The sequence below is a fragment of the Lethenteron reissneri genome, chromosome 67 (genome assembly GCF_015708825.2).
Source record: "Lethenteron reissneri isolate LAM-NWPU_2019-01 chromosome 67, ASM1570882v1, whole genome shotgun sequence".
Classification (NCBI taxonomy): domain Eukaryota; kingdom Metazoa; phylum Chordata; class Hyperoartia; order Petromyzontiformes; family Petromyzontidae; genus Lethenteron; species Lethenteron reissneri.
In genome coordinates this window covers 5,144,625-5,159,489 of record NC_083845.1, presented here as the reverse complement: position 1 = coordinate 5,159,489, position 14,865 = coordinate 5,144,625, and the positions used below count along the sequence as shown (strand labels likewise).

At 56.8% G+C, this 14,865-nt stretch overlaps 1 protein-coding gene across 1 annotated transcript in view; it reads left to right on the top strand.

Annotated features, from left to right (window-relative positions):
• The window catches only part of LOC133360118 (centriolin-like), a 30,578-nt gene extending 17,770 nt beyond the window's left edge, over positions 1 to 12,808 (top strand). Inside the window, exons 5-9 of the mRNA XM_061578704.1 lie at positions 1,883 to 2,103; positions 4,987 to 5,154; positions 7,847 to 7,981; positions 8,770 to 8,930; positions 12,805 to 12,808. Coding sequence (XP_061434688.1) covers positions 1,883 to 2,103; positions 4,987 to 5,154; positions 7,847 to 7,981; positions 8,770 to 8,930; positions 12,805 to 12,808 — 689 coding nt within the window. The remainder of the gene's footprint in view (positions 1 to 1,882; positions 2,104 to 4,986; positions 5,155 to 7,846; positions 7,982 to 8,769; positions 8,931 to 12,804) is intronic.
• The last annotated feature ends 2,057 nt before the right edge of the window (positions 12,809 to 14,865 follow it).

Sequence of the window (14,865 nt, the reverse complement as noted above, 5' to 3'; positions counted from 1 at the left end):
GCAATGATCGTGATAGTGATGCTCATGGTGGTGGTGGTGATGGTGGTAGTGGTGGTAGTGGTGGTGGTGATGGTGGTAGTGGGGGTGGTGATGGTGGTAGTGGGGTAGGTGAGGGCAGCAATGATGGTGGAGATGGTAGTGATGGTGGCAATGATCGTGATAGTGATGCTCATGGTGGTGGTGGTGATGGCAATGATCGTGATAGTGCTGCTCATGGTGGTGGTGGTGATCATCGTGATAACTATAGTGGCAGTGGTGGTGATGATGTCAGTGGTGGTGGCCGTGGTGGTGATGATGACAATGATCGTGATGGGGATGCTAGTGGTGGTGGTGATGATGGTGTTGGTGGTGATGATGTCAGTGGTGGTGGCCATGGTGGTGATGATGACAATGATCGTGATGGGGATGCTAGTGGTGGTGGTGATGATGGTGTTGGTGGTGATGATGTCAGTGGTGGTGGCCATGGTGGTGATGATGACAATGATCATGATGGGGATGCTAGTGGTGATGATGGTGATGATGGTGATGATGGAGGTCGTGGTGATTGTAACGATGATGTTGGTGCCATTGGTAGTGTCAGGTGGTGGGGTGATGTTGGTGGGGGGAGAATGATATTGGTGGTGGTGGGTCTGTCCAGTGAGCCTTCGACACTTCACGTGGCCTTAAGGAGCACAAAGCCTGGAATAAGCTCAGTGGTGACGTCACCGCCACTTAGTGGCGAATGGCGGTTATTGTTGATGGCGGCAATGATAGTGGTGGTAATGTCAGTGGTGGTGGTGGTGATGATGACAATGATTGTGGTGGTAATGTCAGTGGTGGTGGTGGTGGTGGTGATGACAATGATCGTGGTGGTAATGTCAGTGGTGGTGGTGGTGATGATGATGATAGTGGTGGTAATGTCAGTGGTGGTGGTGGTGGTGATGATGATGATAGTGGTGGTAATGTCAGTGGTGGTGGTGGTGGTGGTGATGATGATGATAGTGGTGGTAATGTCAGTGGTGGTGGTGGTGGTGGTGATGATGACAATGATAGTGGTGGTAATGTCAGTGGTGGTGGTGGTGGTGGTGATGACAATGATTGTGGTGGTAAGTCAGTGGTGGTGGTGGTGATGACAATGATTGTGGTGGTAATGTCAGTGGTGGTGGTGGTGGTGATGATGACAATGATTGTGGTGGTAATGTCAGTGGTGGTGGTGGTGGTGGTGATGACAATGATTGTGGTGGTAATGTCAGTGGTGGTGGTGGTGGTGGTGATGACAATGATTGTGGTGGTAATGTCAGTGGTGGTGGTGGTGGTGATGATGACAATGATTGTGGTGGTAATGTCAGTGGTGGTGGTGGTGGTGGTGATGACAATGATTGTGGTGGTAATGTCAGTGGTGGTGGTGGTGGTGGTGATGACAATGATTGTGGTGGTAATGTCAGTGGTGGTGGTGGTGATGACAATGATTGTGGTGGTAATGTCAGTGGTGGTGGTGGTGGTGGTGATGACAATGATTGTGGTGGTAATGTCAGTGGTGGTGGTGGTGGTGGTGATGATGACAATGATCGTGATGGGGATGCTAGTGGTGGTGATGATGGTGGTGGTGGTAATGTCAGTGGTGGTGGTGGTGGTCATGATGACAATGATTGTGGTGGTAATGTCAGTGGTGGTGGTGGTGATGATGACAATGATAGTGGTGGTAATGTCAGTGGTGGTGGTGGTGGTGATGATGACAATGATTGTGGTGGTAATGTCAGTGGTGGTGGTGATGATGACAATGATTGTGGTGGTAGTGTCAGTGGTGGTGGTGGTGATGACGCCGATGACGACGATGACGATCACGACGTTGTGAGTGATGCCCCCCCCCACCCCCCACCTTCCGTGCCTCCCCCCCTACCAGGCCAGATTGCCGCGAACGACGCGCTAAAGCGTGACCTGGAGGGCATCATCGCGGGGCTGCAGCAGTACCTGTCGGGCGTGCAGGACCGGGCGCGCCAGGCCGGCGAGGCATGCGGGCGCCTGCAGCAGGAGAACGAGGAGCTGCAGCGCCGCCTCGCTCAGCTGCAGCAGGACAAGCAGGAGCTGGAGGTGGTGGCCGAAGATGCGGACGTCATGCGTAAGGTGCGCGTCGCAACCGCAGCTGTGCCGCACCACCGCACTGCCGCACCACTGCACCACTACACCGCACCACCGCACTGATCCATCACACCGCACCACCACACCGCACCACCGCACCGATCCATCACACTGCACCACTACACCGCACCACCGCACTGATCCATCACACCGCACCACCACACCGCACCACCGCACACCGATCCATCACACTGCACCACCGCACCGCACCACCGCACCGATGCATCACACTGCACCACTACACCGCACCACCGCACCGATCCATCACACTGCACCACCGCACCGCACCACCGCACCGATCCATCACACTGCACCACTACACCGCACCACCGCACCGATCCATCACACTACACCCCACCACCGCACCACCGCACCGATCCATCACACTGCACCACTACACCGCACCACCGCACCGATCCATCACACTGCACCACTACACCGCACCACCGCACCGATCCATCACACTACACCGCACCACCGCACCACCGCACCGATCCATCACACTGCACCACTACACCGCACCACCGCACCGATCCATCACACTGCACCACTACACCGCACCACCGCACCGATCCATCACACTACACCGCACCACCGCACCACCGCACCGATCCATCACACTGCACCACTACACCGCACCACCGCACCGATCCATCACACTGCACCACTACACCGCACCGATCCATCACACTGCACCACTACATCGCACCACCGCACCGATCCATCACACTGCACCACTACACCGCACCGATCCATCACACTGCACCACTACACCGCACCACCGCACCATCGCACCAATCCATCACACTGCACCACTACACCGCACCACCGCACCGATCCATCACACTACACCGCACCACCGCACCACCGCACCGATCCATCACACTGCACCACTACACCGCACCACCGCACCGATCCATCACACTGCACCACTACACCGCACCACCGCACCAATCCATCACACTACACCCCACCACCGCACCACCGCACCGATCCATCACACTGCACCACTACACCGCACCACCGCACCGATCCATCACACTGCACCACTACACCGCACCGATCCATCACACTGCACCACTACATCGCACCACCGCACCGATCCATCACACTACACCACACCACCGCACCACCGCACCGATCCATCACACTGCACCACTACACCGCACCGATCCATCACACTGCACCACTACACCGCACCACCGCACCATCGCACCGATCCATCACACTGCACCACTACACCGCACCACCGCACCGATCCATCACACTGCACCACTACACCGCACCACCGCACCGATCCATCACACTGCACCACTACACCGCACCGATCCATCACACCGCACCACTACACCGCACCGATCCATCACACTGCACCACTACACTGCACCACCGCACCGATCCATCACACTGCACCACTACACCGCACCACCGCACCGATCCATCACACTGCACCACTACACCGCACCGATCCATCACACTGCACCACTACATCGCACCACCGCACCGATCCATCACACTACACCACACCACCGCACCACCGCACCGATCCATCACACTGCACCACTACACCGCACCGATCCATCACACTGCACCACTACACCGCACCACCGCACCATCGCACCGATCCATCACACTGCACCACTACACCGCACCACCGCACCGATCCATCACACTGCACCACTACACCGCACCACCGCACCGATCCATCACACTGCACCACTACACCGCACCGATCCATCACACCGCACCACTACACCGCACCGATCCATCACACTGCACCACTACACTGCACCACCGCACCGATCCATCACACTGCACCACTACACCGCACCACCGCACCGATCCATCACACCTGAGAACATGCAAACTCTTAATATGCAGGCTTCAGGGTCGGGATCGAACCCACGACTTCTGCACACACCAGGAAAGGTAGTTAACATCTCACCACCGTGGCAGACCCCTACATTGGCAAGTTTCGATTTAAAGCTTTCGTGACTGCAGGGATTCATCTTCTTGGTTATTTCGGTAAAGTCACGTGACTTTACCGAAAGAACCAAGAAGATTGGCAAGTTTCATCTTCTTGGGTCTTTCGGTAAAGTCACGTAGAAGGAAAATAATAAAATAATAAAAATAAAACATTATAAAATAATTCTCACGACGTTTCGGCCACAGCGCAAGCAGCCGTCTTCAGGTGGAGAACAGGTCTGTCTACTTGGCCGAAACGTCGTGAGAATTATTTTATTGTTTTATTTTTATTATTTTATTATTTTCCTTCTACGTGACTTTACCGAAAGAAACAAGAAGATGAATCCCTGCAGTCACGAAAGCTTTAAATCGAAATTGGCAAGTTTGTCAAACTCTTATTTAACGAGCGCTCACACGACGCGGGAGAAAACGGCGCAGCTCTCGGGGAAAGAAAAAAATTAACCCGTAAAAACAAAGTTTTTCACTATAAATCCTTTATATGCGTGGCATCGGGGCGGCTAGAGTCCTCTCATCCTCTGGCTTGAGATGGCTGCCACCTATGGGTCAGATGATTGTCTGGCAGCATTAAACAAATGGTAATTAAATATTTACATTTTTTTCCTAAACAGTGTAAAATTTTGGAAAAAAATTTTCACGAACATGAATTGTCTCGCACAACGAGTCTGTGTGCAAAATGTCAGCCCGAGTGGATCACGGGAAGTGGGTTAAAAAACGACCGAAAGATTTGCACGGTCCTAAGCAAGCAAGCAAGCGAACTTAATTTAAAGGATTTAAAAACGTGCTTGCAAAGTGGGACGACGATGACGACGACGACACCGACGCTCCCCTTGCAGACGGGAGTCTTAACCCACTTGCTCTACTGCCCCGGACGTGCGCTAAAAGGAGGTGTTGGAGCTGGAGCGGTTGCTGCAGGAGCAGCAGGAGGCCAACGCGTCCCTGCAGGGGGAGCAAGGCGAGCGAGACGCCCAGCTGCAGGCCCAGCTCGACGAGATGGAGATCGAGCATCAGCAGCTGCAGGACCAGCTGCGTGCCCAGCACCAGCGCAGCAAGGTGAACTAAACTCATCTTCTTGGTTCTTCTTCTTGGTGCTTTCGGTAAAGTCACGTAAAAGGAAAGTAATGAAATAAATAAATATGATTTCTTTTTTTTCTCTTCTACGTGACTTTACCGAAAGAACCAAGAAGATGAATCCCTGCAGTCACGAAAGCTTTAAATCGAAATTTATCTTCTTGGTTAACTTTCGGTAAAGTCACGTATAAGGGAAATAATAAAGTAATAAAAATAAAACATAATAAAATAATTCTCACTGAGAATTGTATTTTATAATGTTTAATTTATATTATATTATTACTTCCCTTCTACGTGACTTTACCGAAAGAACCAAGAAGATGAATCCCTGCAGTCACGAAAGCTTTCCATAGAAATGTATCTTCTTGGTTCTTGCGGTAAAGTCACGTAGAAGGGAAATAATACAATTAAAAAAATTAAACATAGTACAATAATTCTCACGACGTTTCGGCCACAACGCAAGCAGCCGTCCTCAGGTGAAGAACAGGTCTGTCGGGAAGACAGCGTCTGAATGAAACACCCCAGGCTTGGAGCGTCTATTTAAGCTGCTGGGTTGGAGGGGGAAGAGCTGCTTGCGTTGTGGCCGAAACGTCGTGAGAATTATTTTATGATGTTTTATTTCTATTATTTTATTATTTCCCTTCTACGTCATGACTTTACCGAAAGAACCAAGAAGATGAATCCCTGCAGTCACGAAAGCTTTAAAACGAAATTTAAACTAAACTATTAAACTGTTTTGTATTTTACCACGTAATACCCCCGTCTGAACTATGTAGCTGTTTTTCAGAGGCGAGCTGACTATCACATCATCGTGTGGAAATGTATTGCGGCCAAATGTTCTGAACGCGTGATGTGGATTCTAAATGCCGAAGGAAAAACCGGAGGACCTGGAGAAAAATCCACGCGACCACGGGAACGGAGACACGCAAACTCCAAATATACAGCAGCAGGCGTCAGGGTCGGGATTTAACCCACGATCTCCTGTACACCAGGCGAGGTAGTCAACATCTCCTAGCCACCGTGATGATGATGAGAGAGAGACACGCAAACTCCAAATATACAGCAGCAGGCGTCAGGTTCTGGATCGAACCCACGACCTGCTGTACACCAGGCGAGATAGTTAACATCTCCTAGCCACCGTGATGATGATGATGAGAGAGAGACACGCAAACTCCAAATATACAGCAGCAGGCGTCAGGGTCGGGATTTAACCCACGACCTCCTGTACACCAGGCGAGGTAGTTAACATCTCCTAGCCACCGTGATGATGATGATGATGAGAGAGAGTCACGCAAACTCCAAATACACAGCAGCAGGCGTCAGGGTTGGGATTTAACCCACGACCTCCTGTATACCAGGCGAGGTAGTTAACATCTCCTAGCCACCGTGATGATGATGAGAGAGAGACACGCAAACTCCAAATATACAGCAGCAGGCGTCAGGGTCGGGATTTAACCCACGACCTCCTGTATACCAGGCGAGGTAGTCAACATCTCCTAGCCACCGTGATGATGATGATGAGAGAGAGTCACGCAAACTCCAAATATACAGCAGCAGGCGTCAGGGTTGGGATTTAACCCACGACCTCCTGTACACCAGGCGAGGTAGTTAACATCTCCGAGCCACGGTGATGATGATGAGAGAGAGACACGCAAACTCCAAATATACAGCAGCAGGCGTCAGGGTCGGGATTTAACCCACGACCTCCTGTATACCAGGCGAGGTAGTCAACATCTCACCACCGTGGCGCCCTCCTCCCTTCCCCTGCCCCCCTCCCTCCCACCCCCATCACCATCTGTCCTTCACACAAGACAGATGGTGCCAATGATCAGCAGTACAATCAGCTGTGAGCGCACAAAGTCTGCCGTTGTCTGGGGGAGGGGCCACCGAGCCCCTTCTTGGGTTGGCCCGGCCCGTTCGGGTGGCTCCAGGAAGTCTGTCCTGGTGCCCCCCCCCGCCCCCCCCCCCGCCCCACTCTAACCCCATCCATGCCGTAGTCGTTTTTGAAAGTCGGGCTATTTTGCCTAATTTTCATCAACTCGTTTCAACTCGTTGCACGGTGGCTAGGAGATGTTTGGAGTTTGCGTGTTCTCTCCGGGGTCGCGTGGATTTTTCTCCGGCTCCTCCGGTTTTTCCCTCTGCATTTAGAATCAACATCACGCGTTTCGTGTTTTTGGCTACTGCAAAACATTTCCACATGAGCAGTGGGCGGAGCTAGCTGAGCAGTAGGAGGAGCTACTAAAGCAGTGAGCGCCAGTTACCTGAGCAGCGGGCAGAGGTAGCAGCGAGGAGCAGGCGGAAGTGGGAGGGGGGCCAATCACCGTGGATGGAGCTGGTGGCTCCATCCAGCTGAACAGGCGTCCTGGTGGAGTACCACCACCACCACCACTACCACCACCACCACTACCACCACCACTACCACCACCACTACCACCACCACTACCACCACCACTACCACCACCACTACCACCACCACCACCTCTACTACCACTACTACCACCACCACTACCACCACCACCACTACCACCACCACTACCACCACCACTACCACCACCACTACCACCACCACTACCACCACCACCACCTCTACTACCACTACTACCACTACCACCACCACCACTACCAGACGCACGGAACCACTCTCACCGCGCCCCGTCGTCTCGTGCGCCCGCAGGGGGAGCAGGCGGCGCTGCTGGCGGAGCTCCAGCGGGAGAAGGAGGCGCTGGAGGCCGCCATCGAGCAGGCGGGTCAGGCGCGGGCCCACGAGCAGGAGAACCAGCGGCTGCTGCAGCAGCTGCGTGCGCTGCAGGTGGCGCTCGCTCACTCGCCACGTCGCTCGCTTCCTTGCTCACCTCACTCACCTCCTCACTCGCTTCCTCACCCGCCTCGTCGCTCACCTCCTTGCTCAGCTATTCGCTCACCTCCGAACTCGTCTCCTCGCTCGCCCCCTCGCTCACCTCCTCACTCACTTCTTCACTCGCTTCCTCACCCACCTCGTCGCTCACCTCCTCACTCGCCCCCTCGCTCACCTCCGCACCCGTCTCCTCGTTCGTTTCCTCGCTCACCTCTTCACTCGCTTCCTCACCCGCCTCGTCGCTCACCTCCTTGCTCACCTCCTCACTCGCTTCCTCACCCATCTCGTCGCTCACCTCCTCACTCGCTTCCTCACCCATCTCGTCGCTCGCTTCTTCACCCACTTCGTCGCTCACCTTCTTGCTCAGCTCCTCGCTCACCTCCTCACTCGCTTCCTCGCTCACCTATTCGCTCACCTCCGCACTCGTCTCCTCGCTCAGCTCCTCGCTCACCTCCGCACTCGTCTCGTCGCTCACCTCCTCACTCACCTCCTCACTCACCTCCGCACTCATCTCCTCGCTCACCTCCTTGCTCACCTCCTCGCTCAGCTCCTCACCCATCTCCTCGCTCGCCTCCTCACTCGCCTCCGAACTCGTCTCCTCGCTCACCTCCTTGCTCACCTATTCGCTCACCTCCTCGCTCGCCTCCTCACCCATCTCCTCGCTCACGTCCTCACTCGCTTCTTCACCCACCTCGTCACTCACCTCGTCACTCACCTCCTCACTCCCCCCCCCCCTCCCCCAGGCGAGCCCAGCGATGCTGAGCAGGCGCCTCCAGGACGCGGAGGCGCAGGCGGAGAGGACGGCGCGGGAGACGGTGCGGCGCGACGAGGTGGCGGCGCACCTCACGCAGCTCCGCGAGGAGGTGGAGGGGCCCCGCGGTCCCCTCGACGAGGAGGAGGAGGGGCACGAGGAGGAGCGGGGCGAGGAGGAGGAGGAGGAGAGGCGGAGGAACGGGCAGCACGAGGAGGAAGACGATGAGGAGGAGGAGGAGGGGGGGACGAGGTGAGATGAAGGGTTAGTGTTGTGGTGGTGAGGGTGAGTGTGGTGGTGGTGAGGGTAGGGTTAGTGTTGTGGTGGTGAGGGTGAGTGTGGTGGTGGTGAGGGTGAGTGTGGTGGTGGTGAGGGTGAGTGTGGTGGTGGTGAGGGTGAGTGTGGTGGTGGTGAGGGTGGGGTGAGTGTGGTGGTGGTGAGGGTGGGGTGAGTGTGGTGGTGGTGAGGGTGGGGTGAGTGTGGTGGTGAGGGTGGGGTGAGTGTGGTGGTGGTGAGGGTTAGTGTGGTGGTGGTGAGGGTGGGGTGAGTGTGGTGGTGGTGAGGGTGGGGTGAGTGTGTGGTGGTGAGGGTGGGGTGAGTGTTGTGGTGGTGAGGGTGGGGTGAGTGTGGTGGTGGTGAGGGTGAGTGTGGTGGTGGTGAGGGTGGGGTGAGTGTTGTGGTGGTGAGGGTGGGGTGAGTGTGTGGTGGTGAGGGTGGGGTGAGTGTTGTGGTGGTGAGGGTGGGGTGAGTGTGGTGGTGGTGAGGGTGAGTGTTGTGGTGGTGAGGGTGGGGTGAGTGTGGTGGTGGTGAGGGTGGGGTGAGTGTGTGGTGGTGAGGGTGGGGTGAGTGTGGTGGTGGTGAGGGTTAGTGTGGTGGTGGTGAGGGTGGGGTGAGTGTGGTGGTGGTGAGGGTGGGGTGAGTGTGTGGTGGTGAGGGTGGGGTGAGTGTTGTGGTGGTGAGGGTGGGGTGAGTGTGGTGGTGGTGAGGGTGAGTGTGGTGGTGGTGAGGGTGGGGTGAGTGTGTGGTGGTGAGGGTGGGGTGAGTGTGTGGTGGTGAGGGTGGGGTGAGTGTTGTGGTGGTGAGGGTGGGGTGAGTGTGGTGGTGGTGAGGGTGGGGTGAGTGTTGTGGTGGTGAGGGTGGGGTTAGTGTGGTGGTGGTGAGGGTGGGGTGAGTGTTGTGGTGGTGAGGGTGGGGTGAGTGTTGTGGTGGTGAGGGTGGGGTTAGTGTGGTGGTGGTGAGGGTGGGGTGAGTGTGTGGTGGTGAGGGTGGGGTTAGTGTGGTGGTGGTGAGGGTGGGGTTAGTGTGGTGGTGGTGAGGGTGGGGTGAGTGTTGTGGTGGTGAGGGTGGGGTTAGTGTGGTGGTGGTGAGGGTGGGGTGAGTGTTGTGGTGGTGAGGGTGGGGTGAGTGTTGTGGTGGTGAGGGTGGGGTGAGTGTGTGGTGGTGAGGGTGGGGTGAGTGTTGTGGTGGTGAGGGTGGGGTTAGTGTGGTGGTGGTGAGGGTGGGGTGAGTGTTGTGGTGGTGAGGGTGGGGTTAGTGTGGTGGTGGTGAGGGTGGGGTGAGTGTGTGGTGGTGAGGGTGGGGTGAGTGTTGTGGTGGTGAGGGTGGGGTTAGTGTGGTGGTGGTGAGGGTGGGGTGAGTGTGTGGTGGTGAGGGTGGGGTGAGTGTGGTGGTGGTGAGGGTGGGGTGAGTGTTGTGGTGGTGAGGGTGGGGTGAGTGTGGTGGTGGTGAGGGTGGGGTGAGTGTGGTGGTGGTGAGGGTGAGTGTTGTGGTGGTGAGGGTGGGGTGAGTGTGGTGGTGAGGGTGGGGTGAGTGTGGTGGTGGTGAGGGTGGGGTGAGTGTGGTGGTGGTGAGGGTGAGTGTGGTGGTGGTGAGGGTGAGTGTTGTGGTGGTGAGGGTGGGGTGAGTGTGGTGGTGAGGGTGGGGTGAGTGTTGTGGTGGTGAGGGTGGGGTGAGTGTGGTGGTGAGGGTGGGGTGAGTGTGGTGGTGGTGAGGGTGAGTGTGGTGGTGGTGAGGGTGGGGTGAGTGTGGTGGTGAGGGTGGGGTGAGTGTTGTGGTGGTGAGGGTGGGGTGAGTGTGGTGGTGGTGAGGGTAGGGTGTGGTGGTGGTGAGGGTAGGGTCTGGTGGTGGTGAGGGTGGGGTGAGTGTTGTGGTGGTGAGGGTGGGGTGAGTGTGGTGGTGAGGGTGGGGTTAGTGTGGTGGTGGTGAGGGTGGGGTGAGTGTGTGGTGGTGAGGGTGGGGTGAGTGTTGTGGTGGTGAGGGTCAGTGTCATTGGGGTGAGTGTGGTGGTGGTGAGGGTGGGGTGAGTGTGGTGGTGGTGAGGGTAGGGTGAGTGTGGTGGTGAGGGTGGGGTGAGTGTGGTGGTGGTGAGGGTGGGGAGAGTGTGGTGGTGAGGGTGGGGAGAGTGTGGTGGTGAGGGTGAGTGTGGTGGTGGTGGTGATGGTGGGGTGAGTGTGGTGGTGGTGAGGGTAGGGTCTGGTGGTGGTGAGGGTAGGGTGAGTGTTGTGGTGGTGAGGGTGAGTGTGGTGGTGAGGGTGGGGTGAGTGTGGTGGTGAGGGTGGGGTGAGTGTGGTGGTGGTGAGGGTGGGGTGAGTGTGGTGGTGAGGGTCAGTGTGGTGGTGGTGGTGAGGGTGGGGTGAGTGTTGTGGTGGTGAGGGTAGGGTGAGTGTTGTGGTGGTGAGGGTGGGGTGAGTGTGGTGGTGAGGGTGGGGTGAGTGTGGTGGTGGTGAGGGTGGGGTGAGTGTGGTGGTGGTGAGGGTGGGGTGAGTGTGGTGGTGGTGAGGGTGGGGTGAGTGTGGTGGTGAGGGTGAGTGTGGTGGTGGTGAGGGTGGGGTGAGTGTGGTGGTGAGGGTGGGGTGAGTGTGGTGGTGGTGAGGGTGGGGTGAGTGTGGTGGTGAGGGTGGGGTGAGTGTGGTGGTGAGGGTGAGTGTGGTGGTGGTGAGGGTGGGGTGAGTGTGGTGGTGGTGAGGGTGGGGTGAGTGTGGTGGTGGTGAGGGTGGGGTGAGTGTGGTGGTGGTGAGGGGGAGTGTGGTGGTGGTGAGGGTGGGGTGAGTGTGGTGGTGAGGGTCAGTGTGGTGGTGGTGAGGGTGGGGTGAGTGTGGTGGTGAGGGTGGGGTGAGTGTGGTGGTGGTGAGGGTGGGGTGAGTGTGGTGGTGAGGGTGGGGTGAGTGTTGTGGTGGTGAGGGTGAGTGTGGTGGTGGTGGTGAGGGTGGGGTGAGTGTGGTGGTGGTGAGGGTGGGGTGAGTGTGGTGGTGGTGAGGGTGAGTGTTGTGGTGGTGAGGGTGGGGTGAGTGTTGTGGTGGTGAGGGTGAGTGTGGTGGTGAGGGTGGGGTGAGTGTTGTGGTGGTGAGGGTGGGGTGAGTGTGGTGGTGGTGGTGAGGGTTAGTGTTGTGGTGGTGAGGGTGGGGTTAGTGTGGTGATGGTGAGGGTTAGTGTGGTGGTGGTGAGGGTTAGTGTTGTGGTGGTGAGGGTAGGGTTAGTGTTGTGATGGTGGGATTGGGTGAGTGTCGTGCGTGTCATTGGTACGAGAGGGTTAATGCTGGGTTTAGGTTTTGCTATCGCTGTTGTTCTCCTTCACTCTGTGTTGCTGTCCTTCACTCTGTGTCACTCAGCGTTGCTCTGTGTCACTCTGTGTCACTCTCTGTGTCACTCTGTGTCACTCTGTGTCGCTCTGTGTCACTCTGCGTTGCTCTGTGGCACTCTGTGTCACTCTCTGTTGCTCTACGTCACTCTGTGTCACTCTGTGTCGCTCTGTGTCACTCTGCGTTGCTCTGTGTCACTCTGCGTTGCTCTGTGTCACTCTGTGTCACTCTCTGTTGCTCTACGTCACTCTGTGTCACTCTGTGTCACTCTACGTCACTCTGTGTCACTCTGTGTCACTCTGTGTTGCTCTGTGTCGCTCTGTGTCACTCTGCGTTGCTCTGTGTCACTCTCTGTTGCTCTACGTCACTCTGTGTCACTCTGCTCTTCCCTCGTTCCTCCGAGTGACGGGCTGTCACTTTTGTTCAGCCTTCGCGTGGACGTCGTGCAGGTGAGGCCTTGCATGAGTGGTGACGTGGTGTCACGTGGTTTGACGTGGAGTCACGTATGATGAGTGTGGTGTGACGTGGCGTGGCATGTGGTGAGTTTGGTGTGACGTAGCATCGCGTGTGGTGAGTGGTGTGACGTGGAGTCGCGTATGATGAGTGTGGTGTGACGTGGCGTGGCACATGGTGAGTGTGCTGTGACGTGGCGTGTGGTGAGTGTGGTGTGATGTGATGTTGTGTGTGGTGAGTGTGGTGTGACGTCACGTGTGGTGAGTGTGGTGTGACATGGCGTGGCGTGTGGTGAGTGTGGTGTGACATGGCGTGTGGTGAGTGTGGTGTGACGTGATGTCGCGTGTGGTGAGTGTGCTGTGACGTGGCATCACGTGTGGTGTGACGTGGTGTCGCGTGTGGTGTGACGTGGCGTGGCGTGTGGTGAGTGTGGTGTGACGTGGTGTCGCGTGTGGTGTGACGTGGCGTGGCGTGTGGTGAGTGTGGTGTGACGTGGTGTCGCATGTGGTGTGACGTGGCGTGGCGTGTGGTGAGTGTGGTGTGATGTGGTGTCGCATGTGGTGTGACGTGGAGTGGCGTGTGGTGAGTGTGGTGTGACGTGGTGTCGCGTGTGGTGTGACGTGGCGTGGCGTGTGGTGAGTGTGGTGTGACGTGGTGTCGCATGTGGTGTGACGTGGAGTGGCGTGTGGTGAGTGTGGTGTGACGTGGTGTCGCATGTGGTGTGACGTGGAGTGGCGTGTGGTGAGTGTGGTGTGACGTGGTGTCGCATGTGGTGTGACGTGGAGTGGCGTGTGGTGAGTGTGGTGTGACGTGGTGTCGCATGTGGTGTGACGTGGAGTGGCGTGTGGTGAGTGTGGTGTGACGTGGTGTCGCGTGTGGTGTGACGTGGCGTGGCGTGTGGTGAGTGTGGTGTGACGTGGTGTCGCATGTGGTGTGACGTGGAGTGGCGTGTGGTGAGTGTGGTGTGACGTGGTGTCGCGTGTGGTGTGACGTGGCGTGGCGTGTGGTGAGTGTGGTGTGACGTGGTGTCGCATGTGGTGTGACGTGGCGTGGCGTGTGGTGAGTGTGGTGTGACGTGGTGTCGCATGTGGTGTGACGTGGCGTGGCGTGTGGTGAGTGTGGTGTGACGTGGTGTCGCATGTGGTGTGACGTGGAGTGGCGTGTGGTGAGTGTGGTGTGACGTGGTGTCGCATGTGGTGTGACGTGGAGTGGCGTGTGGTGAGTGTGGTGTGACGTGGTGTCGCATGTGGTGCTGTGACCAGGCGAGTAGTGACACGTCTAGTGGATTGCGGTGGAGTGCAGTGACTCTCCTTTCCGGCCCCCACCCCTGACCTCCACGAGTACACGCACGCCTCTGTCACCTCCGATGAGCAGGGTTCGCTACGTACGGCGCGAAAGAAGTTCAACATGCATACCCCTCTGCATCGGAGCCGAGCCACGGCTGGGATCTTCTTGGCACCGGTGTTTTTTCTTGGCAGAGCCGAGCCAGAGCGAATGCGTGAAACTGTGACTTCAAGAATCGCTTGAATCTTTGCTCGGGGGCCCAGCAGGCCCAAGCATGGCAGGATGGAACACTTTCGTCGTGCGTCGCGTCGCGCCGCGTCGCTCGCTCGCTCGCTCTACTTGAGGGCCCCACTCGTGCGTTGGGCGTCACGTTCGCGACGCGGCTCTTGATTCTGCGGTGGGAACAAAACCAACCCGGAGCATCCTTGAGCGGTGCCGGGCTGGCTTAGCGCAGCCCAGAGGTCGCAACCGGGTACCCGATACCCGGGTACCCGTACCTGGCCGGGTACGGGTAGCCGTTTGCGACCCTGGTGCGGCCGGGTACGGGTACAGGTAAGGAATCAAAACCCATCTTCTTGGTTTTTTCGGTAAAGTCACGTAGAAGGAAAATAATAAAATAATCAAAATAAAACAAAATAAAATAATTCTCACGACGTTTCGGCCACAACGCAAGCAGCCGTCTTCAGGTGAAGAACAGGTCTGTCGAGGAGACAGAGTCTGAATGCAAACCTTATTATGTTTTATTTTTTATTATTTTTTTATTCCTTCTACGT